The sequence below is a fragment of the Stegodyphus dumicola genome, chromosome 3 (assembly GCF_044657685.1).
Source record: "Stegodyphus dumicola isolate Sdum_Otavi_A_Nest chromosome 3, ASM4465768v1".
NCBI classification, from domain to species: domain Eukaryota; kingdom Metazoa; phylum Arthropoda; class Arachnida; order Araneae; family Eresidae; genus Stegodyphus; species Stegodyphus dumicola.
Window position 1 is genome coordinate 13,747,202 of NC_140770.1, and position 27,181 is coordinate 13,774,382.

General features: G+C 36.2%; 1 protein-coding gene across 1 annotated transcript in view; it reads left to right on the top strand.

Annotated features, from left to right (window-relative positions):
- LOC118193473 (Na(+)/citrate cotransporter-like) overlaps positions 1–27,181 on the top strand; it is a 98,901-nt gene that overhangs the window by 31,923 nt on the left and 39,797 nt on the right. Inside the window, exons 4-7 of the mRNA XM_085812587.1 lie at positions 9,280–9,434; positions 20,639–20,714; positions 22,385–22,522; positions 26,915–27,034. Of these exons, the coding sequence (XP_085668713.1) occupies positions 9,280–9,434; positions 20,639–20,714; positions 22,385–22,522; positions 26,915–27,034 (489 nt within the window). The remainder of the gene's footprint in view (positions 1–9,279; positions 9,435–20,638; positions 20,715–22,384; positions 22,523–26,914; positions 27,035–27,181) is intronic.

The following is a 27,181-nucleotide window of genomic DNA, read 5'->3' on the forward strand; positions in this document are numbered from 1 at the left end:
GTAAATTTCGCACTAAATTTTGCAAAATTTAATATTTAAGCGTACTTTGAGTCGTAGAATCGAAATATGGAAAAACATTGTCATGTCATTTCTGAAAAAGTCTGCTTTTATGTCAAAATATCTATATTAGAACAATGCTATGTATAAATCTAATATATATGTCGCGCTTTCGAGACGTGAAAAAAGCAGTTTAAATTTTGTCAATCGGCCCAGTAGAAGGAGACATGTAGAACTGTCACTTTTTTTTTTTTTTTTTTGCAGTGTATATATGATTTTCTATGAACATGAAATGGAACAACAGTCTTGAGAATAAAAAAGCTGCTTGATTCCAATTAAATCTGCTTAGTTTTTAGTTTTTCATGGACATACTCGCATTTACTTGAGGACACAATGTACAGTTGTTTCACTGCCTCGTATAGTTCGACCGTCTCAAGCGCAACCCTGGTTGGCATTCTGCCAAAACACATAGACTCGTCCAAAAGGGGCGATATTATTTGCTGCGACGTGAAAGGTCTTCTCTTCTCCGGGGCCCACCAGCGGCCGAGCTGTAAAGTCGCTGAACACTGGTAGTTCGGTCCAAGGTTCGAATCCCTCAAACGGGCTTACTGCATGGACGTTTTCGTGGATTTCTCCATGTGTAACGTGTATACGAGCCAGTTTTCCTTAGAAAGTCCTCCACGAAGGCATTCCTTCCCTTAGGCAGATAGCCCTCGAGGCTTTGCCATAATCACACACACACACTTCTCCGGAAAGAGCTATGCTGGAGGGAATGAAAATCCCCATCCTTCCACCCTATTTTGAGAATAATTCGGTCCGAATGGCGCATGCGTGTTTGCGCTCATGGTCGCGGATGAGGCGGTCGAACTATAGTACCTACAGTGAAACGTTCAATTCACAGTTCAATAAAGAAAAAAGATCTATGAAAACAAAATGCTTTGTCACTGCTGTGAATTTACAGACGGTTTCTTATTTCGTAACAAATTTCTGAGCTAAGAAACTCGCAGCTCTATGAAGAGTTAAAAATTCTAGCAATTCAAGAACAGATTCTGACCACAGCACACAATTTTTTCACAAGTATGCAAAATTCTCCTTACTCTGCCATAAGAAATCTTACTTACCAACGATCCCACTCAGGAGAATGTTGTAAAACGGCCACGTTCAGTCCACCACAACCCACGGTGGTGGTGACGTACATAATGTAAATACTTCGTATTTTTTCGTATCTTATTTACTCACTTTTTTTTTTCAAGTTTGTGTTTAGTGTTTTGCATCAAGAACTTTTGTGATTTTTATAAATCATCTTGACAAAACGAACTGTGCACCGTTTTGTATATAGCCAAGTTTAGTGTTATTTTAAAATGTATTTTTCGTGTATCTTCAATGGACTTTGATTTTGCAAAGCCATCGAACTGTACAATTTAAATATTATGAACGTGGAAGGTGGAAATTACTTACTCTCTGAAGTTCAGTCAGAATAATCCCAGCTAAATTCCCATTGGATTACGAGCCACACGTGGTCGCATAAGTGTTTACCTGCAAAAGAAAATTATCACGGCTCAGTGTTTAAGTTTTGACTTCTTTTTACCATTAAAAAATCTTAAAATAGGCATAGATAAATGATTTTCGGTAATATAAAATTGTTAAAAATTACAAGTATTTTAGATATCAGCTTTTTGCGTCTCGTCATCATGAGCGCCCTGCTTAAAGCAAGGACCAATCGGAATTTGACTTTAAATCATGGGACTTTACGATGTCCTTGTTTCTCTTGCTCTATGAACGCTCACGTAGGTGTGTATGTATAACTATGTGTATAACACTTCAGCTGCACTTACTCATGTATTTAAAGAAGGCATTGTTGCTTAAATGGACTAATTTCAGCATCTTTGTTTAAATGTTTGAACTTTCACGAAAGAATGATTTTTCTGACTTGCCACCTGTGTTTCTTAGTTTTTTCGTCCCCAGGACGCGGCACACAAGACAGTGTGCCTTTGATTGAATTCAAAAAATAAAATGAAAGCCCAAGGGCTAAGATATCTGCTGGTGATTACTCTTTAAAATAGAGGCCAGACTTTAAATTTACGATACGATACGAGTTACTAGGCAATGACATATATAGCTATAATATAGTAACAGTTAAAAAGCATCAGATAGTGACATTTAGCATCAAAATGTTTTTGTGTAAGTATCAGAGCGCTTGTAGTAGGGCCCGGGTGATAAATATTTGGGCCACAACTAATCACAGATATTATTACAGGAAATATATTATTGTGTATTAATTACTGATATATAAACTGATACTGTGTATTAATTATGATAAAAATATATTACTGTGAAATTAATTACAGGAAATATATTGTGTATTAATGGTAGCAAAAATCATCTATGAACTGGATCTTCCAGAATTTCATTTCTGGAAATACATATATGGCGAATTAATTAAAAAAATAATATTAAGGTATGTCAAGAGGCCGTATGGCAATTTGACAACCTTATATCAAGGCCAGAAGCCGAATGCTTTAACCAAAATACATGTCATTTTATTATAAATCAAAATGAATCTAAGTTAGCATTGTATCTCAGATTGTAACATAATTCCTTTTAAAATTCAAAGTTATCATTTTTTATTTCCTTAATTCAAGAATTTATGTAAATAAAGTAAAATTAGACAGCATGTCTAATTTTATTTTTTATGTAATTTTTATGTAATAAGCATAAGCTGTGAAAATAAAACTGCGAACTGAGTTGAACAATTTTAGAAGAATAGTGTTTCCAATTTTAACTCAATCCAACCCACTACCTGTTACAGTTTCATAGTGTTGTAAAAATGCAGTTAACGGATTCTCAAATAAAATAAAAATAGTGCTTGAACAGGTGAAGAAGCATATGAGTAATTTAGAATTATTAGATAATCTATAATTAATTAAAATATCATCTTGTAGAGTCATTAGGTTAATTAGAAGCAGGAAACATAAACGAATATAAATAAGCAAACGCCTTCGCCGGGAATCGAACCACAGACCTCTGGAATACCGGCCCAGCGTGCACCACGAAGGCACGCTAGGGAAGTGGGAGAAATACCACATATACTCCCCTTTTTAAAGGGCGACTATGGTTTTAGGGAAGCTAGTGCCCAAATCCTGGGTGCGGAGAATCATCATCTACAACCCTTTTAGTTCGGGCGCAGCTTGTAGAGTCATTAGGTTGATTTGGAAGCACGGAAGATGAAAAATGAGCAACCGCTTTCGCCAGGAATCGAACCACGGACCTCTGGAGTACCGACCCAGCGTGCAGAACCACTACACCACGAAGGCACGCTAGGGAAGTGGGAGAAATACCATATATACTCCCCTTTTTCAAGAGCGACTACGGATTTAGGGGAACTAGTCGCCAAATCCTGGGTTCGGAGAATTATCATCCACAACCCTTTTAGTTCGGGTCCCACTTGTAGAGTCATTAGGTTGATTTAGAAGCACGGAAGATGAAAAATGAGCAACCGCTTTCGCCAGGAATCGAACCACGAACTTCTGGAATACCGGCCCAGCGTGCAGAACCACTACACCACGAAGGTACGCTAGGAAAGTGGAAGAAATACCAAATATACACCCCTTTTTAAAGGGCGACTACGGTTTTAGGGGACCTAGTCGCCAAATCTTGGGTGCGGAGAATCATCATCCACAACCCTTTTAGTTCGGGTCCCACTTGTAGAGTCATTAGGTTGATTTGGAAGCACAGAAGATGAAAAATGAGCAACCGCTTTCGCCAGGAATCGAACCACGGACCTCTGGAATACCAGCCCAGCGAGCAGAACCACTACACCACGAAGGCACGCTACAGAAGTGGGAGAAATACCTTATAATCTCACCATTAATTCGTAAAAACCAAAAAGGATTCATATTTTTGTTCAAGTGTGGGGTTTTACGCTAATCCAAGTGTCAGCTCCCAGAATAATAACGACAAACAGATAATTTTATCTCCCCCCCCCCGTATTTTTCTTTACATACATTACGTAAAACTGAATAATGAAGCTTAAAACAAATTTATTTATAAACTTGTCAGTCTATCGGTTACATGACTAATACAATAGCAGAAACACTATTTGCGGAAAATACAGAAAGAAGTTAAAATATGAAATATGAAGTGAGCTTAAATATTCACGATGCAAATGCGGCTTACGAAACTAATCCGGAAAAATAAATCAAATGGCAGGGAGGCGTAGCAGAGTAACCGACCAACGCTAGCTCCCAAAGACTCTCTTTTCAAACTCAAAACTGTTTTCTTCAGTCTATACACGGTGTCTTTAATTAAAAAACCTTATTTCAAAGCTGCCCTATAAGCGAAACCAGTGATTAGAAATTTGTGAAATTTTGTGGCGGATTTAACGAAGAGATAAGAATGTTAAGACACAATAACACGCCGAATAAATACTAGTTCAGAAGTCAAACAACAAAAATCAGCGTTATATTTTCAAAATTTTCACAGGACTAGTTTCGATGGTTTTACCGAACCACCATCCTCAGCTGCAAAACCGCGAATGAACAAGATAGTAAATAATGATTAGATAAGATAAGAAAGCCTGGACAAAAATAAGCAAGTAGCGCCATCTTTTGATGAAACCAGAATTAAAACATAATTTCTTTACCAGAACTAAAACATAATTTCTTTAAAGGCCGAAGGCAAAGATGGATTGGAATTTATAAACGATCCTAATTCCAATCCATCTTTGCCTTCGGCCTTTAAAGAAATTATGTTTTAGTTCTGGTTTCATCAACAGATGGCGCCACTTGCTTATTCTTTCAAGCTTTCTTATCTTATCTAATCATCATTTACTATCTTGTTCATTTGCGATTTTGCAACTGAGGATGGTGGTTCGGTAAAACCATCGAAACTAGTCCTGTAAAAATTTTGAAAATATAACGCTGATTTTTGTTGTTTGACTTCTGAATTAGATAAGAATGTCTTTTAAAAGAAAGTTAATTACAAATAGCGTCACCAGAGGGCATTATAATAATAAATTATACATTTAGCTACAGTTTTACAATAGTTTTACAAATTTGCAAATTTTGTTGCTAAAAAAACATGTTCCACATGATAGCTACCATTTTTCAGCTACCATTTGAAATCACAAGATGACATGTTCCACAGTTGACCGAAGTGTATTCTGGGAAATGTTCAGCACATGACGTGAAATTTTGGCTTTAAGATCAGGTAAAATTCTTGAATTAACACGACCTACCAGATATTCAAATGTCGCATGAATTGAGATCTGGGGATCGGGGTGGCCACACATTACGAAAGTGCCTGATGTTTTCGTAAAACAGTTTTACTAACAAAGCGCGACCTCGTAAACTTATCGTCATTGTGAGCAACAAGCACATGGAAGCAAAAGTCTCCGAGAATGCTTGTAGGTTTTGTAACAGCTGCTGCGTGATGTCTACAAAGATTTACATTTTTGCTACAGGTTTTCAAAGCAAAACGCCCTCTCGTGATGCTATTTGTAATTCTCATTCCTTCATTAAGTCCGCCACAAGATTTCATAATTTTCTGATCACTCGTTTCGCTTATAGGCAGCTTTGAAATAGGTTTCTTTAATTATAAACACCCTGTACATTAACTAATTTAAAACCTGGTGGGAGTTGACCAAAGCAGAAATGATACTAAAGGAAAAATAATAATAAAAAAGAATAACCAAAACAATGAAATAAAAGTCTGAAAGCTTTCAGATTTTACATTACGCCCAAAGGGACGTTTTCTACCATTTTGTGTGTTACCTTTATTTATTAAACTAGCGACCCGCTCCGGCTTCGCACGGGTATAAAATATATAGCCTATGTCACTCACTGAAAAAATGAATAAAATCGATCCAGTAGTTTTGATTTATTCATTACTGCCCGTGGCCCGCACGCGTTCAATTTGGAGTCAAACAATTCCCCTTTCCCTATACCATGAAGATTTCCTGCTATCTTTGGAATATCTAAATTCATACACTACATTTTTACTTATTTACTTTTTACATTTTTACCTATTTATTTTATTTTTACAACCATTAATATATTACAGAATGTGTTTATATACAACGTTCACAGCTTTCTTGTCATTAGACAATACAAACATGTTTTCTCTAGAGGTGACTCTTGAAAGAGCGACATACAGTTGGCCACGTGAAAAACAGTGAACGCTCCAATCTAAGCCTGCAACGTTGAAGGTTTGACCCTGCGATTTATTAATGGTCATTGCAAAAGACGTATTTACCGGAAACTGTAAACGTTTCAATTGGAAGGGTAAATCCGACGATATCAGAGGGATTCGGGGAATCAATACATCTTCTCCGGTACCACATCCTGTGATCCTTTCATAATAGAGTATTGTGCACTTTATTATGAAAGTTTTCAGTGATTTTATTTATCGTAACTTACTTATAATGACTGATACGTTGTCGCGCTGAAAAGCACATTTTTATTAAGTATATTGTTATTTTCCTCGCTAGAGAGCTCCGATAATAAACGCGTCCGATCGCTGCTAAATTCAAAGTGATATAGGGAGAACCGCGGCCTCCGACGCGCTATTTATAGGCACGCTCCCGCCGCCCCGGCCGGCCGGTACCGCCGCAAACGCTACGTCCAGCAATTTTTAAATCTGTAGACCTTTTCAATGTGTACAATACTTAGTACATTATTTTCATAAATCTCGTAGGGTTCAGCCTGCGTTTGCGATGTAAGCGGAAAAAATGTCGTTATTTACGACATCGCATTAGAAACCTCAAAAATAACAGTATTTCTCCACTATTTAATGGATGTTATTATACATATAAACCTTCCTCTTCAATCACTCTATCTATTAAAAAAAACCGCATCAAAATCCGTTGCGTAGTTTTAAAGATTTAAGCATACATAGGGATATACGGACAGAGAAAGCGACTTTGTTTTATACTATGTAGTGATATCACGTTCTTCGCACTTAAACCATAAAATTTAGTTCAACAGCAATATCGCAAAATAATTTTTAAATGAGTATATCCTTAGAATTTTCGCTATATAGTCTCGCGGAGTTGGAGATAATTTTTTTTTTTTTTTTTTTTTTTTACAGTGTTGCCACTGCTCGTTTTGCAATCTTTGAGGTTATTAATCAAACATTCGTTCAAGATTTACGAACTATGAAATAGATAATAGAAGAAATTCCAGATTCCAAATTTGTGCTTTCAGATGACCATATTCAGGGGAAAATTCACGTTATTCAAAATTGGATGGCTCTAGGTACGGTTGTTTTACCACAATGCGAGAAACATGCACCCATTTATGCAGATTCTTCATTATTTAATTTTTTTAAATATAACACAGGGCTGTAATATTTGGTCGCAACAATCTGAAAAGTGAACTGACATTTATAGTGAGCCAACGTAAAAATGCCAAAACGAAATTAATATCCCCTCTGGGATAACGCCCTTTGGAATAATAACTGGATTAATTATCATAAAACCCTAGATCAGCGGTTCTCAACCATTTGACTAACGCGTTACCATCTAAACAAGAATTGAAAAGTTTTAGTACCACCACTATATTTTAGAATGATTATTTTTCGATTCCTCAATAAAAATATTAAAATATATATATGTATTGTCATTTGCACAACCTATTGTTTACAGAGGCTGTTCAAACATTTTTTAGACGAAGTATATTGTATTCACAAAACTAAATTACATAAAATTCTTGTGTTTTAAATGTTCTATTTCACATCTCTTGTTCTGAACTTTCTTTCGACACCGCAATTTCCAGGATAATAATGCCTCTTGAAGTGGCAGAAGAGATATTCTATCCGAACAGCTTTCCAGAGTCCTGTTAGAGTTTTGGGACAACGTTTGGATAATGCAGTTTTTAAAAGTTCCAAAGCACAAAAATCCATAGGTGACACATCGGGAGATTTAGTAGGGATTTCAGCCTACATACCAGTTTTTTGTTCCATTTCTTTTAGGAAATTTACAGCGGATTTTGATGTGTGACTGGTAGCTTTGTCCTGATGGAGTCTCACAGATGGATGGCACTGTGGGTAAAGCGATGGTATTTCATTCAGAAACATTGGCGATAAAATATGTTCCTGATAGTATTTGGAGTTAATCTTGACTTTTTTTTTTTTTTTTTTTTTTTTTTTTTTTTTTTTTTTTGCACTCTCTTTATTTTTAACTTGCCATTATAAGAAAAACCAACAACCATCATGAATCCCTTAGAAAAACTTTCTTTCGATTCTTTGAACCATGTACTTGATTTTTTTCTCCCCTTTTATGATAAGAAATGGCTCTTTTTTTGTTACAACCATTTAAATACACCCATGCTTCTTCTATTGTGACAATTGTTTTCCATTTTTCTTTGGATAAGTGTTTCTCATATAGAATTCTGCAGCGTGTCCTGCGTTGAGCGATATGCTTCGGAAGAAGACGGCGCACATTGCGTTTTTTCGCTTTCTTAAGATTTAAGCCAACGTTTATCATTTTGTTTACGGTGGACACCGAGCATTTTAATGACTTTGCAACTGTCCTTTCACTAGGGAGATTTTCTTTTAACATTAACCAACGTACCTTTGCAATAGTCGAAGATGTCCGTTTTTTCCTTGGATACTTGTTTGGAATTTTTGTCCCACTTGAGGCTCCAATTGGACGTTTTTTTTTCCCTTTCTTGTTGATGATATTACCTATCGACGCTTTAGATATCACAAAACCATGACTCTCACATCGTTTTTGGATAACGGAGTATGCCTATTTCTCCTCGGAAAGAGTGCAAATGTAGCCTTCGAACCACCGCTTTGTTAAATTCGCCATTTTGAATGAAAACAAAACTTTCAAGCCACAGACGATAATTGTGACTTTTAAAAACATAGTACAATTGCAATTACTTCTTTTGCAGCAAACGAGTTTTTATTACCGCTTACCAAAGTCGTGTAAAAAATGTGCGAACAGCATCTGTAGGTTGTGCAAAAAGGGAATAAAAATTTAATACCTTTACTTGAAATGCTTTTAAATTCTTTTTCTTGGTTCAGCTAAATATTAGCGAGTGTGTTATTTTTGAAATCTTCAGTTAGAGTTCGATCACAGGAAATTTCTATAAATTATTCTTTTTCTTCACGACTTTTTTTAATTTAATAGTTAAAAATACTTTTTAAGAAGCTGCTATATTCTTCATTGTTAAACTTTTGCATGTATAAAATGTATTTTTGAAACTCTGTTTTATTTAGATTTTTGCAGAATCCTCTGCCTTTTAATTTTAATATTGATGAGGGTATCTTTTATTGTAGGCTTATGCTAGGTTTCATGTTGACCACCATGTTCCTATCCATGTGGATAAGCAATACGGCGACGACCGCCATGATGGTACCTATTGTCGATGCTGTCATAGGAAAGATATCCAATGTTACAAACATCAGTGATATCCCTCTAGAAGGGAGCAATGGTAAATTCCTTTTACTTATTCTGGATATAACATAAGTTATTTTTGGTAACTAATGTTTATAAGGACGTATTTAGTTTTAACTAACCTGTTTTATTCTGTTAATTGCCTTTTCTATTTTCTCTCCTGCCAGAACACTATTTGAGATTCGCTCATACACTGAAGTGACAAAAGTCATGGGATAGCAATATGCAAATATACAGATGGCAGTAGTATCGCGTAGAAAATGTATAAATGCAAAGTGCTTTGGTAGGGCTTTCATTTGTGTTCAAGTTATTCATGTGAAGAGGCTTTGACGTGATTATGACCGCACGACGAGAATTAACATACTTTGAACGCGGAATGGCAGTTGGAGCTAGACGCATGGGTCATTCCATTTCTGATATCGTTAGGGAATTCAACATTCCCAAATCCACAGTGTCAAGAGTATGCCGAGAGTATCTAATTTCAGGCATAACATCCCACCACGGACAGCGCAGTGGCCGACCACCTGCACTTAACGACGGAGACCAGCAACGTCTGCGTAGAGTTGTCAATGTTCACAGACAAGCAACACTGCGTCAAATAACCGCAGAAATCAATGTGGGACGTACGAGGGACGTGTCCGATAGGACAGTGCGGCGAAATTTGTCTTCCTTGGGCTATGCCAGCAGAAGACCGACTCGAGTGCCTTTACTGACAGCACGACATCGCCTGCAGCGATTCTCGTGGGCTCGTGAGCATATCGGTTGGTCCGTAAACGAATGGAAAACCGTGGCTTGGTCAGATGAGTCAAGATTTCAGTTGGTAAGAGCTGATGGTAGGGTTCGAGTGTGGCGCAGACCCCACGAAGCCATGGACCTAAGTTGTCAACAAGGCACTGTTCAAGCTGGTGGTGGTTCCATAATGGTCTGGGCTGTTTTTACATGGCACGGACTCGGTCCTCTGGTGCTACTGAACCGATGACTGACTGGAAATGGATACCTTCAGCTACTTCACTACAGCCATTCATGGACTTCACGTACTCAAACAACGATGGGATTTTTATGGATGACAAACCACCATGTCACTGGGCCACAATTGTTCGCGACTGGTTAGAAGAACATTCTGGACAATTCCAGCGAATGATCTGGCCACCTAGATCGCCCGACATGAATTCCATCGAACATTTCTGGGACATCATCGAGAGGTCAGTTCGTGCCCAAAACCTTGCACCGTCAACACTTTCACACTTATGGACGTCTGTAGAGTCAGCATGGCTTAATATTCCTGCAGGGGACTTCCAACGACTTGTGGAGTCCATGGCACGTCGAGTTGCTGCACTTCGCCGGGCAAAAGAGGACCGACAAAATATTAGGAGGTATCCCATGACTTTTGTCACTTCAGTGTAATAGTATTCTGACAGTTTAAATAGTATCTTTCTACCCTACTTTGCATAATGCGCAGTATATATTTGCGCAATATGCATAGCAGGGTAGAAAGGTACTATTTAAGCTGGAATCTGAGTTACTTCAGAGAGAATTTGTTCTGCCGTTCGACCACGCTGTTTCTCTGATATTTAGGCTCGCTATTTTACGGCCAAGCATACTAATTGCCAGCCTACCTACGTCGGAGGTAGGGCTAAGAGCCAACTTGCGTTAATTGTCTCTGTACAGCTTCGGCTGATTATTTTATGAGGTTCATCTATTTATTTTCAAATAATAGCTCATTTTAAGTTAGCACTTTCCTATTACTTTTTTTTCACCCACGCTTTTGATGCCCGAATGTAAATGAGATAGCGAGAAAGGTCAAATTAAGGTAGAAAGAAGCGGGGAGCGATTTAAATTGTTTCGTATTAACTCCCGAATACTGTAGCGTAAAACCGCGAATTTCTGGGCTAAACTTCTTAGAAATCCATTTGATACCAAAAAAGGAGTATCGATTCGTATTCCAGGTTTATCCGTTTCTTCAGATTCCGAGGTCCTAAGTATGTAAGGTTTCCCTTATTTTGCATAACAAATTATTTTAAGTTTGATACCTTTCTGGAACTCCTCAACTTCAACTCGCATTTCCTCGCCAGGACGTAAATTTAAAGTTAAGTGAGTACTTAAACAGATGAATCTCTGGGTTTATTCAGAGAGCTAGCCAACGCACGTTTCGTTGATATCTCGCTGTTACGGTAGTACAACGCCCGTTGGCCAATTAGGATAATTTTAACGACTGTTAGGTTTTTTTGAGTCAGCATTAAGTTAGCCTAACTTTAGCGTGCTAATACAGCACTATTCTACTTAGATTTTGAATTGATTTATATTCTACATTTAAGTTTCACCTGCTATCTAACGCATGTTACGTGTGTATTTAATGGTGTATTTAATTATGGCAAAGCACACTAGGGCTATCTGCCTAAGGGGAGGGATGCCTTCGTGGAGGACTTTCTAAGGGAAACTGGCTCGTATACACGTTACACATGGGGAAAACCACGAAAACACCCATGCAGCCAGCCCGTTCGCGGGATTCGAACCTCGGACCGAACTACCAGTGTTCAGCGACTTTTACCGCTCGGCCGCTGGTGGGCCTTCTGCTATCTAAGGAAAAGTTTGGGAAGTTAGGTTTAATTACAAGTAGTGGGGCAGAACACGTGCCTGCGTATCATCACAGATGCCTACTTTTTTTGTAAGGAATAAATGTCTTCATGATGACCTCAAAGTAAGAACCACTTACGAAGTTCTTACACGAGATTAATAAGCAATTCTATCAGGACGCACACGATTGCAACATTATGAATCATTTCAAATTTTCGGCTATGAAATTCTGCAAGAGGATCGGCACTTGCGCCCTTAAACAGCTTTTATATTAAACGAAAACCAAAACTTTCCTGCATAGAATTTAAAATTGTCATTACACCTCCATATTGTGTAAGCATTCTAAATGTTTTTCCTAATTTTTATAGGACTTTCTGCCATTTTAGCATGGCATACACTTGTAAATATTATGTAAATAGTGGTCTATTTTGTGGGAAAAATATGTATTTTATATTTTATGTACCAGAAGTATATTCCAGAAAGGTATTAATTGTGTAAAATGTGTTTTTCACATCCCTCACGTGAGTCACCAGCTTTCATCCTGTTCTCCGAACCCAGTCAGGCATTTTTGTACTTGCATCACTCCTTGAAGCACCTATGTTACGATAGCTTGCATACTTAGCAAGCTAGGCACGGAGTTAACGGAAAATGGAACTGGAGTTAGTTATAGAGCGTGTCTGCCTATCCCAGGTCACGTCGCGCGGTAATTATTAGCGACTTGATTTAGTGGCGTTGGGTATTTCTAGCCATTTAGCTCTGTATCGCCGGTTTTCTACAAACCAGAGCCTTGCCTGCGTGTTAAATTACCGCATGAGTCGTTAGGCTAATCTACCACATTTTGAATTTGTTCATCATTACGTAGATCTGTTAAGGTATGTATGTGCCTACACTAAATTCGTCGTTTTGGTGAAAATTTTCGAATTTTTTTTTATTTATTCATTTTATAGGCCATACATTTAGGTTTCCAAAAATGCTTTATTTTTGTTCTTACGATAACTAGAAGCAAAGTTATAGTATAAAAAATAAACCGGAAGTGAATATTTGGATGCCGCAAGTTGGCATTTAAATGGTCGTAAAAATGTAAACAATAAATTTAAACAACTATTTTCTAATTATTAAACAGTATAAAAGCTGTAAAAGCAACACAGCTTTCACTGTGCGACACGTTTCTGATAAAATACCTACATGGGAAGACTCAAAACAATAATGAGAGTTTTAATAACCTTTTCAGGACTATTTTACCGAAAGAAACTTTTATCCAATTGAAAACATTGCTTTCAGGTGCACATATTACTGTATTACTATTTAATTCAAGATATTCAGGACTTTTACCTATTTTCAGGTGTACAGAAATAGAAATAAATCCTATTATGCTTGAAAGCTACACGGGAATACAGAAACAGCGAATTCAGAAATCGAAACGCCAATCTCTACAAGGCAACAAAGTTATCCAGAAAAATGCTAAAAGAAGGTCAAAATTAGTTAAAAATGAAGTAAGAGAGGATCTAATATACAAATATGGCGAGTTTTAAAGGTCTAAAGTGGCTACAAAATGTTTTGTGCTGTATTAAAATCTTTAAATGCGTTTTCTGAGAAATTGTGTTTTACGTTACTTTTGATTGCGGTTACGTTAATTTTCAAAATGTATATACAATATTGAAATGAAATTTTGCCAAAATGTTTTGTTCATCTTTAGCTGTGTTCTGTAGCAAAATCGGACCTCTTTGTATTTATTTATTGATTTTATTGACAGTATTTTGAAGTAAAGAGGATTTTTTTTGGTTTTAATTTTGAGTTTTTGTCCCAAGTTTCGAATATTTCAAAACATTTTATAATTACAGCAAATCTTTTGCTACAGAACACAGGTAAGTAAGTTATTTATATACTGTGTAAAGATTACTGAAGTATATTCATTAGAATCTGGTACAGGAGATCTGACGTAAATGAAAATTTTTCACTATAATTTTACCAAATAATGCCTATATTTAAAAAAATAATGAAACGTTCTATAAAATCCCATTTAAATTCATAGTTTTATATCCCATTGTACTCAAAAACATGTGTGTTTAATTAAAATTTTATGTATTTAAAAAAAAGTGCTCCGTATGTAGGCACATACCTCGCCAGAAGTGCCTGGCTTGTGGAAACCCAAATTGGGTAATTGTTAAGTTTGTGTCCGAATAAAAGGCTCTTACAAGCCCTTCTTTTAACCTTTGCTTTGTTTCACAAGGCTAGAAGATAATTCTTCGATAGCGCTTTTAAAGTCTATAGCGAATGCTCCCTACGAGAACTAGACTTTATAAATTAACTTGGGCTTAGTTTTGATTTTAGAATTTTATTTTGAATTGCAGCCAAAAAGCTACGTTTTGTAAGCACCAGGAATGACGACTGTAATTTCCTTCTTAAGTTGACTAAAGGGGCCTTTTTACCCTTCGTAGACTTTGCCAATCATACAGTTTGAATTTAGTAAATAGTCCCTTCACTCTTTTAAGTAAAGATTTAGCCAGCAAAGTGAATTTAATTTAGCTAGAATCTTACAAATTTTACATGGATTTTGATTTTTCATGAATAATAGGAATGCAAGTATAACACTCATATTAAAATAACCTCATTTAACCTCAGTGCCATGTAATAGTGAATGGTAGACATTTGACTTGTCTAGTAAAATGCAAGCATGGTTTTCCCAGGTAATCAAATTATTAATTTAATTATCAAAATTAAAATAATCGATTATTGCAGCTAAGGGAAACCCTACAATGCAATTGTCCCGAAGCTATCAAAACCCCTCCATATTCTCCGGACTTCAATCCTATCAAACTTGTATGGAGTTGGAGAAAGAGATAAGAAAACATGCCATTTCTTGAGTGCTCTACAAAAAATCCCATTCTTACAGATAAATGAAACAAAATGGAATATTCTTACCCGTAAAAACTATTTAAGTCCCTACCCTAGCTCACGAAAATGTAATTTTAGCTTAAGGGTATCTAAACGAAGTATTGGATGGACCTTATTTTCATGTTTTAATTATAAACTATCCGTTCAAAGTACGAGTATCACAATACTTATGCGAGTTCATTTTCAAAGCGTTTTGAACTAACTATTTCTTTCTTACTAAAAGTTTTCAGTATCTTTCACGAAAAAAGCAGATTTTAAAAAAGATGATGAATAGCGTGAAATAAAAAATCATTTCGCTAATATTCAGTAACTGATATTTGCAAATAAAACTGAAAAACGTACAAATATAAGTCAATGTATAATTATTAGCTCAGAAAGGGGCGACAGCCCGAATGGGGTAGTCTAGGAACGAGACATTGCGACATCCGCTGTAAACGGCGAATCACTTTTCAAATTGACTCTGGCAAACACTGTGGCCCTATATTATTTTTAAAGAAATTAAAAATCAAAGTATCTGCATGTATGTGTATATGTATGTTCCTCGCATTGTGAAAAACGACGGTACAGTAAGACCCCGCTTAACGCTGTTTCATTTAGCGCTGTTTCGGTTTAGCGCTCTTTTATTTTCAACCCGGGCATTCCACGAAATCGCTCGCAGCATACGGGGATTCCCCGAAATATTATGCAGCGATAGGTTTCAAATACATATCCGAAAGAGTGTACTTGTATTTCTTGTTTGGTGCGGTATTGTGCAGACATATTTTGAAGGGGTAAACGTGGAAGATGTCGAAGAAATAATTCAAGAAGCAGCGGCTAGTCTTTCTAATGATGAGCTCAAGGAATTAACTGAACAAGAAGAAAACGAAAATGTTGACAGCAGTGATTCAGAAGAAGAGCAAAAAGAACTTTCGATGGCGTTGGTAAAAAGGAGGTTGTCTACCGTAACTGAAATAATGGATCAATTCATTGAAAATGATCCGAATTTTGACAGGAGCTCAAAAGTAAGGCGTGGTGTTAGAGATGCTCTATCCGTTTATGAAGAACTTTTAAGAGACAACGCAAAAGAAAAAGGCAAACGACATTAGATGCTTTTGTCACAAAAAGGCAGAACACTGAAAACGCGGAAGGCTAACTAAATATGACTGACTGAGAATTTTATTTGCTTTTTTTTTTTTTTTTAAGAATATTCGTTTTGTTATTTATATTTTGTTTTTATTTTTGCAAGAAATAATAATGTGGTATTAATTTGGGCTTTAAGAAATAAATGTTTGGTTTTATTTTTATTAAAAAAACATACTTTTTAAATTTAATACCTAACCAATTTCCTAGGCATCTTCCCCTAACCCCAATATTTACATGTAAAGATAGCCTCGTTTAGCGCTGTTTCGCATTACGCTCTACGCATTACGCTTTGATGGAAGCGGGGTCTTACTGTATCTGCGTTATACGTGAGCCTCACTGCACAAATTTCTGCCACGAAGCGTTAAAATTAAGTAACCTTAACATTTTTGTTGTTGTAATAACGAAATTAGAATTGAATCACGAACACCTCTCATCACGGAAAATTTGGTTCTCTAACAAATTATAATAAAATTCCTCTGATGGGGAACGGTGTTTAGAAATACGAACATTCAAATTCGAACAACGAATGGTTTCAAAGATGCTTTGAGATAACCTGCGTAAAAGAATAAACATTCAAGCACTTTCTGAAACACCGTTTTAATATTTCTGGTTCCATATAACTCTCATTTATAAGTTTGGTTTGGTTTAGTAGGTTACAGCAAAGCACTCGAGGGCTCTCTGCCTTAAGGGAGAGATGCCTTCGTGGAGGACTTTCTCATTTATAAAGACTGCAATCAAGTGACTTACAGGATCATGAATTCGGCCTGGAAGAAGTTACGGCTAGATTTGTTTACAGGAAAAGACTTTCAGGAATTTAACATTTGTTTTAAGCCCTCAGGGGCAATTTTCCCAGAAGGGATATTAATTTCATTTTGGCATTTTGCGTTGGTTCACTTTTGAAATTGTTGCCACCAAATATTAGAAACCTGCGTTATATTTAAAGAAATGAAAGCAATTAATCTGCATGTATGTTCCTCACACTGCGAGAAAACGGCACATAGAAACATAAAATTTTGAATAACGTAGTCCCCTACTCGAATATGGGCATCTGGAGAACCAAATTTGGCATTTGGAATTGGGTTTATTATCTTTTTCATATAATTGAACTAATTTTTGATTAAGAAACTCAGCAATTTCAAAACGAGCAAAGGCAACATTGTACGGAAAAGAAAAAAAAAGCATCTTTATCTCCAGCGCGCGAGACTGTGTATCAGAAATTCTAAAGATATGTTTTTTAAATGTTTTGCGACATTCTGTTGAATTGAATTTTATGGTTTAAGAGCGAAGAACATGATATTTAATAAATAAAGGTAACACTCAAAACGTTAAGGGGTATGAGAAACCCCTACACCGACAATGTTAAATTGGCCATTTTCGATGTACCTTTTCTCAAAATCTGCTGTAGATACAAGCTTGAATTTTTTTCTGTAATAAAAGTATACCTATCTGATTATACTAAAATGAGCTTTTGAAGCAATTTGAATTTTAGAGTAAATTACATAATATTCTGTTAGGCATAGTAAAATTTAGCACTTTTCTCACACACAAAAAAATTAAAAAATCTTTTTTTTTTCTAAGTTTATTAAAAAAAGCTCATTTCACTAAATATTAGGGAACCTAATAAATAAGCCATAAAAAATTTAGATACCTGTGAGCAGTAGTTCCTGAGAAAAGGTACATCGAGTATAAAAAAAATCACGTTTGGAGAAAAACGCGTTTTTATGTGAAAATCCAAAGCAGTAAATGACAAATTAAAACTAGATTTTTTTACAGTTCTAATTTTCATAGAGATTAAAGAATGGTATTTTTAGAAAGATAAAAGTGTAGAGAATTTGAAAATGCAAAAATCCGAAATCACAATTTTTTGAATAATTAAAATGTAAAAACCTCTCCTTAAAAAAACGCCCTTTTGAGTAATGTAAAAAGCTTTCAATTTTTTAAAATTATTTTTAAGCAGAAGGGAGATATAGTGCTACAAAATTTGCTCTTATATGACGTCATTGATTGTTATCCCTGCACAGGGGGGAAAAACTTCTTTCTTACTTTCTTTGTGTCTTCGTTTCTCTCACTTCAGTACATAAGTGACATTAGCGTTGGGAACTTAAGTACTTGAGCCTAATTTATTTGTTTACTGTCTTCGGAAGAAAACATTATCTTAGATCTTTAATTCGGAAAATGTTCTTTGATGCAAAGCTTTCAGGTTATGATATAAGCTTGATTAAAGTGTAGTAAGCTATAATAGTATAAGCATTTTAATTAATAATACTAGGTTATAAATGGAGCTGCTTTATCGGTAAAGTGGTTAGTGATGCTGGCTGCCGTACCGACGATCCCGGATTCGAATGAAGGAAATGGCGTGGATATTTGTTCGTGTGGGTAGTATCTGCGCTGTACTGGGGCATTTAAAGTGCTGGAGGGCCGACAGTGCTCTCAAGTAGTTTGGTGGCAAAGAAAAGGGGAAGAAGTCCCTTGGATCCGTATCCCAGGGTGGTCATCATCAGAAATGAGACGGGACGTTTTCATTACGGCGGGACAACTTGATCGTCGGCATTTGGTAAAACTTGATGATAATGATCAGGCTAAATGATCAATGGGTATTGGTCATTACTGACGAAGTTATTTAGTTTCAAGCGTCCATTCAATTGAAATGACAGGTTACAGGTTACGGAGGACGGGGACGCCTGGTGTTTAACATAGGTAAACAGGAGTATGTCCCGCGCCCTCCACTATCTAGAAACAACAACTCCGTGGAGCCCCAGGAGCTACACTGGGAGTTCATTTGGATCTTATATAAATATGTTACATGGCCATACAGGGGCTATAACTGATGTAAGACATTGTGTGGGAACGTAGTACATATGTTATACATAAAAATTACAAACAGCAGTTACATAAAACACATTAAAATTAATTAAAAATATGACATGGAACTGATAATGCACAAATTACACACACACACAAAAATAAATAAATAAACACAGAGGGGAAAAAACATATTATCACATATAAACAAAGACCATTAAAAATTCAATATACATAATGCGCTGTGCATAATGCAATAACGGAATGCGTTTAAGTGATATGTAAGAAATTGATATGCATATAGTACGGGTTACTTATGTTAAAGGTTGTGCAGTATGCAAGTACATAGTTTATGCGAAATGCATAGTACAAAAGAGAAAATTAAATACATGCAGAGTACATGGTGTACATAATACAGATTGCAAGTACATAATGCAGATAATACAGATAAACAACATACATACAGAATACATAGTACTTTGTGCGTAGGACAATACTGTTACATGATTCGTGGGATTACTCAAAACAAATTAATATACTATACATGATACATATCTTATGGAGGTGCATAATGCGCAATACAAATAAACTACATACATACAGGATACATAGTGCGCTGTGAGTAGAACAATACTGGTACACAATACTTAGCATTATTTAATACTGATTAATATACCATACACAATACTGATTGTTATGGAGATATTACGCTTAATTTGATATGCAGATAGTGATTGACATAGATTATGCTCAGTACATAATGCAGATTGTTAAACATAATACAGATCTTACATAATACATGATACAAATCGCAGATACATTATAGTCACCTACACTGTGTGTGAATTGAAATGACAGGTGACAGGTGACGGAGGACGGGGACGCCTGGTGTTTAACGGAGGTATACAGGCATATGTCCCACGCCCTCCCCTATATAGATACAAGAACTCCCTGGGGTCCCACAAGGGCGCACCGGGAGTTATTGAGCCTTCATGAAAAAGTTTGCAGAATTGAAATGACAACAACATTTCCATGAAACCACTTCAGTTGTTATCCCTCAAATGTACATAGTTGCCATTTGGCGATATACTCATATTTAGTCGAGCCCACCAGCGGCCGAGCGGTAAAGACGCTGAACACTGGTAGTTCGGTCTGAGGTTCGAACCCCGCGAACGGGCTGGCTGCATGGGCGTTTTCGTGGTTTTCCCCATGTGTAACGTGTATACGAGCCAGTTTCCCTTAGAAAGTCCTCCACGAAGACATCCCTCCCTTTAGGCATATAGCCCTCGTGTGCTTTGACATAATTGAATAAACCAATCCAATCCTTATTTAGTCAGGTAAATCAAGTCAAAACTCAAATTTTAGTTTATTGCATTGTGTAACCAATTGAATTCATACTATTTACGTCTGTTACTGTTACGTATACAGTTTTGTAAGTTTCAGTGTGGTGGCAGCACTAACGGTGTAATGGTCATTATTGCGAGTTGATACGTAGAGTGTGGACATCCTTTGTGTTTAGGAATTTTCAATTTTGTGTTCGTTGTTATTTTGATGCATTCAAAGTTTTAAAATTGTTTGAACAAGTTTATAGGGTATGTATTATTATATAAAATTGTTATTACACATTTGCCTATCCTATTTTTTAATAGTTAATAATATGTTTTCAAAAATTGGAATAAAAACTTAGTTTAAACTTTCTTTTTTTTTTTTTTTTTTTTTATTTTTTTTTTTTTTTTTTTTTTATTTATTTTTTCCTATTTTATTTGATATCAATTCTCATGTATTTTTGACTTTAAAAATAAACAATTCAGGCATGTTAGGGTTAATTCATAATTTCCATTTTCACAGATGAATCTTTAACGGAAAGTAAGCAAGTGGACGACCGTGAAGAGGACAAGAATTCTGTGAAAATTTCAACCACAGAGTAAGTTTGTTTGTACTTTTATGACAGGGGCATTTAAGTGATGATATACACACGAAAAGGTAAAAATAATGTTGTTTAATACAGTGCGTCCGTAAAGTCATAGTGAACATTTGTTCGGTCACAGGAAAGCAACAAAACAAGATAGAAATGTAAAATCTTCACCAAACAAAAGGAAAACTCTCCAAGTTTCCGTAGTATGACGTATGTGCGCACACAGGTGATGACGAAACACCGCGAACTGCGAAGCAGCAGATCAGCCCGCCCACGCCAGTCGAAATGTGGACCATACAGAGGAAAGTTCAGTGTGTTTTGTGGCTTGCCAAATTCCAATCCGTGACCAAAGTGCAACGTGAATATCGTCGCGTGTACAACGAACCGCCATCACATAGGAATAACATAAATCGGGGGGATAAGTAGTTGAAGGATACCAGCAGTTTGTTGGACAAACCCCGTTCTGGCAGGCCACTGGTCAGTGACGAGTCTGTAAAGACTATACAGGAGAGTTACCAAAGAAGCTCTAAAAAACCAGTCCGTGTGTGCTCTAAACAATTACACCTAAGCAAGACAATAGTTCATAAGGAGTTAAAGAAAAGTCTACGTTGAACGGAGGGTTACAAACTGCACGCTGTCAAGCCGATAGATAGATCCAAACGATTCACGTTTGCTACAGATATGCTTTATGAGATCAACAATGACAACTGATTTTTGCAGAAGATTGTGTTTAGCGATGAGGCGACTTGCATATTAGTGGACATGTTCATCGTCATAACGTTCGAATATGGGCTGCTGAAAATCCTCGTAGAGTATGAACGTAACAGCTCTAAAGTGAACGTGTGGTCTGGCATGATGCATGATAAAGTGAAAGGACCAAACTGGGACGGCAGACAATTACCTTGACATGTTGGAATTGTATGCAGTGCCACAATTTCAAGAAGGTGTCATCTCTCAACATGATGGCGCTCCTCCACACTATGCCAACATTGTTCGCGAGTTTCTGGACACAACATTTCCCCATCGGTGGATAGTCAGGGGTTCTGTCGAGCCATGGCCACCACGATCCTTGGATCTGATGCCCTTGGATTTTTACTTGTGGGGTTTTGTGAAGCAACGTGTGTACAGTGAACGTATCAACGACATTAATCATTTAAAACAGAGAATCACAGACGTTGTTCAGTCTGTTACACCAGATGTCCTTAACCGTGTGTGGGAAGAACTTGAGTATCGTTTGTCTTTGTAGAGATGTTTCATTCATTTTCAAATCAATATAACGCTTTACATGAGCAAAGAATTAGAAAAATATCTTCATAAGTAATGGAAGTTGAATGTCACCTTTTAAGCACATGTTTGTTTGAAACAATCGGGTGAGTGTTGCCGAATATAAAGCCATCAACACCATCTAGTGGCAAAAAAAAAAAAAAAAAAAAAAAAAAAAAAAAAAAAGACTATAAAAAGACTATAAAAAGACTTTTTATATGACCCAATACATAGATATAGATAGATTGGCAGATAAAGGGACAGAGAAATAAGATAAATGATAAATATACACTCTAAAAATTTCATGTATCATACACGGAAATTTCTCTTATACTATAAAATATACATTTCAGTTATTATAACTACTGAAAATAATACATTTCTGTTAGCTTTTATACAATTTTCTCTTTCCTTAGGATCGAAACTTCAGATTCTCGTCCTTCCGTTATTAAAGTGGCACTTCTGTTGAGTGTCTGCTATGCGGCCAATATAGGAGGAACGGGTACATTAACTGGGACAGGACCTAATCTCGTACTGAAAGGTTTGATCGAAGAGTAAGTTACCTCAATTGTTTCCTGCATTAAAAAAGTAACTGCATTTATTGATAAAAATCATTTTAAAATGTGCGTAATGCAAACCCTTTAATGAAGCATTCTGAAGAGTAACTGGTTTCCAGCATGTCTGAAATATTTTGCTTGGAAAAAATGATTTAGACAAGTGTTTTCTTTTCTCTTCCCCCCCCCGACGTAAAAGAAACCTTTGAAGTATTTTTGAGATTTTAGTCAACCTCTGAGGGATCATTCTATATGTATAGGTAATGGTACATTAGCCTGACGAGGAAATTGTAGATTTATAATCAAAGAATCATTTGCGAAACCGTTTTGAGCATTCCTCTTTGTAAACCTGCTCATCTAGTTCAATATATCAAACCTACGTTTTTTTATACATTTTTGCGCATGCAAAGGAAAAAAAATCTGGAAAAGCTTTTGAAGAGTGGCAAATGAAGCATTTGCCAAATTCTAATTCAGAAGTCAAACAACAAAAATCAGCGTTGTATTTTCAAATTTTCACAGGACTAGTTTCGATGGTTTTACCGAACCACCATCGTCAGCTGCAAAAGGGCAAATGAACGAGATAGGATAGGTTTCATCAACAGATGGCGCCACTGTCTTATTATCTGTCCAGGCTTTCTTATCTTATCTGATCATTATAGCCTATCTCGTTCATTTGCGCTTTTGCAGCTGACGATGGTGGTTCGGTAAAACCATCGAAACTAGTCCTGTGAAAATACGAAAATATAACGCTGATTTTTGTTGTTTGACTTCTGAATTAGTATTTGTTCGGCGTGTTATTGTGTGTTAATTATTTGCTAAATTGTCAAAAACATCATGTCGGTTCTTCCTGAAAAATGGAAGTCGGTGTTATGTTAAAAATTTTTCACAGATCAGAAGCTGAAAGTGGCGCCACATATATTAATCTCATTGGTGACGGTGATTCTAAAACTTTCACGTGTTAGCAAACCATATGGTGACGAAACTCTTTCAAAACATGAATGTGTTTGGCACTTACAAAAGAGAATGGGAACTCGACTGAGAAAGCTAAAACAAAACTATGTATCTAAAAAGCTGGAGGACGGTAAAACTTTTATGAAGCAAACTGGCGACTGACAGACACCGTGATAAAGTAAACTCACTTCAGTATTGTGGAAATGCAGTTCGCTCAAATACTTGGTCAGTTGATGAAATGCTTAAGAGTATTTGAGTGGTTTATTTTCGCACGAGGTCATTAGATGTTGAGCCGTTACATACATTTTGTCCTGCTGAGGCAGAATCGTGGTGCAAATATCAATAGGCAGTTTCAAATGGCTCGGTAGGTAAATTTCGTCATAAAGCGACTTTGGCATCTTCGTTCATGAATGTGATAAAACCAGTTTTTAAGCTTTATCAAGTCCAGATCTTTTGATACAATGCCTTGGTAGCTTTATCCATAATCCGAATGAATTTTTTAATTCCCTCATATGGCAGATATGTCTAAGGACTTCCGGATCTGGGAAACGAATTGCAGAAACTGCTGTATATGAAGGAAAAATTTTATTTAACATTTGTAAAAAAGGTAGGCTATCTGTCATGAGGCAAATGGATACCCATCTGGGTATAAATGCAATTAAAATGTTAACTTCACAGTGATCTGAAATGTGTAAATACTGCTAAGAAGAGAGCAGTGCACGAGCAAAGCACTATAGAAGCATGAAAAGCAAGGAGAAGATCCAAAACAAGTTTCGAATATCAGCAAATGGATAAAGAAGGAATAATGTATGAGCCTACAAGTTTTTAATTTGTGTATATAAATATTATGAACAGTGACAGTGTTTTTTGATAATATTCAAGATATGTGTGTCGACAAAACTTTAATGTCTTGTTCAAAAAACTGATTATTAATATATTTTTGCTTTCATAAATATTTAGACGATTACATTTTGGACATTGTATTCCTTTCAAATATGTCAACAATATATATTTATCAATAATGTATCCTTGAAAACAGTCGACTGTGTCATTATCACATTCATTAAACAACGCATTTTTAATTTTTTTCTCAGATGCACTTTCCGTAATATAAATATATGTTCTGCGAATAACTTTATTCAAAACATAAACAAAAAGCATAAAATACAAGTTAGGTTGTACAGACATTAGGTATTTTGTTGGAAGCAGGCAAAATGAAAAATTAGCAACCGCCTTCGCCGGGAATCAAACCACGGACCTCTGATAATACCGGCCCAGCGTGCAGGACTAATACACCACGAAGGCACGCTAGGAAAGCGGGAGATATACCTTATAATCTCACCATTAATTTGTATCATTCATATTCGCTGGTATCAATCCTCTGCAAGGCGCAAGGGAAGGGGTTGAATCCCATGTCCTGGTTCTAAGGTAGGACCGGCTGCGTAGAGCCGCCAGGTGGTTGCCGAAACGTGTAATCCACATAAAACTAGGTACATGGTACTCTTCAGGAACTTAGAAATTACGAGCAGAGTTCTGATCTACCACTTGCACACTCTTCACATTACTAACAAACTTAATGAACTGGATGATCTGTTCACTGTAAATGAGCATAGAGAAGTCTTTGTTTCCGTATTGTCTCACCTTCGTATCAATATTTGGCTGGATCCCATGGTCACATAACATTTAAAACTAGGACTGCATATGAATTTGAATGAAAAAAGCACGAATCGCCAAGGCGGTACCATAAATAAAGATCTACTTCTGTACATATGATGATTTGTAGCTTGATGGTATAACGTTTCTGTTGGACTGAAGTGCATGTAAGCTAACTTCGTTTAGTCACCAACATAATCGCCAAAATGTAATGTTAGCAACCACCGCATCTCGTTTCGTTCGGTTACAGCCGAAAACATCGCGGCAAAAACATCGCGGACGAAAACGTCGCGGAGAAAACAACGCAAGGCAAAAACGTCGTGCTACAAAACATCGTGGGAGAAAACATCGCAACGAGAAAATATCGCAGTTCTAAAACATCGTGGTACAAAACATCGTCGTCGAAAATAAAGCGGTTCAAAAACTTCGCAGTTTAAAAACATCGTCGTCGAAAATATCGTGGTAAAAAATAAAGTATCTACAACTCATCGCATGACGATAACATCGCAGACATGCTTCTTTCAGGCTTTAATAACTGTAAATGGATATTCCCAAATTGATTTTGTGATCGCAAGATGGAAAGAAGGATAATTTTTACTTTCATACTTTTTATTAACTAATAAATTTTTGCTGAGAAAATAAGAATGAAACTTAAGCATAGAAAATTAATGCGACTTATAGCACTTAATAGAATTTTAAACCGACATAGTTAACTAACAAAGGCCATTAATAAATCATTTTTATAAAGTTTTTACTGGTAATTTTTCATGAAAAGTATAATCTATAATTTGCATTTAATTTTTTATGCTTAAGTTTCATTCTTACTTTTCCGCAAATATTTATTAGTTAATAAAATATGTGAAAATAAAAATTATCCTTCTTTACATACTGCGCTCACAAATCATTATGGGAATATCCATTTACAATAATTAAAACCTGAAAAAAGCATGTCTGCGAAGTTATCGTCATGCGATGATTTGTAGAGACTTTATTTTTTACCACGATATTTTCGACGACGATAATTTTAAACTGCGAAGTTTTTGAACCGCTTTATTTTCGACGACGATGTTTTGTACCACGATGTTTTAGAACTGCGATGTTTTCTCTTTGCGATGTTTTCTCCCACGATGTTTTGTAGCACGACGTTTTCGCCTTGCGTTGTTTTCTCCGCGACGTTTTCTTCCGCGATGTTTTTGCCGCGATGTTATCGGCGGACACCGTTTCGTTCAGATATTCTCTTTTTTGTTTATTTCTTCGATCTCATAACGATTAAAAGCCTACCCCAAAAGTTATTAGTGTTAAAGCTGGGAATTATTGACGTAGCAGCTGCCTAAATGGGATCCTGTGATAAAACAGATTGCCCCATTTTTTGGTCACTTACCTTCATCCTCGAAGATCAAGATATTGTAAAAGAAGCTAAATTGAAAGAGGATCTCACCTGGTCCTGTTCTTTCAAATCAGGATCAAAAATCTTTCACTAGAGTTGAACAGAAAAATAGAAATGTGTTCTATGTGTATAATTCTTACTTTATGCGGCAACTGTAGATTCTCTGAAAAGAACTGTTGACTGTATAAATGGTAAATGGCTAGAACTTCCCAAATTTCTATGAAACTAAATGGACTTAAAATGTCCACCTATTTTAGATACATACTAGTTCAAATGATAATAAAGTTCGATAAAGTGTTTCCATTAGAAAATGATTGACTTCTTAACCACGGGAAGAAATTGAGATAAAAAAGATAAAACTGAGTGACTAAAGTAATCGTTTCATTTTTTCTTCTTCATAGGTTGCATCCTGAAAGTGAAGAAATCACTTTTGCAACTTGGATGATGTACAATGTTCCTGGAATGGTTCTGTGTGTTCTGACTGGATGGTTTTATCTATGGTTGGTGTACATTCGATGCTCGTACGTAGAATATATTATAATCTCTCTATATTATAATTCTTTATATTATAATTATAGTTAATAATTAATCTTATAGTTGTAAAGAGTATACTGAAACCGAACTATAAAAGATTCATACTGTATAAATACATGGTGATCCCTTTAATA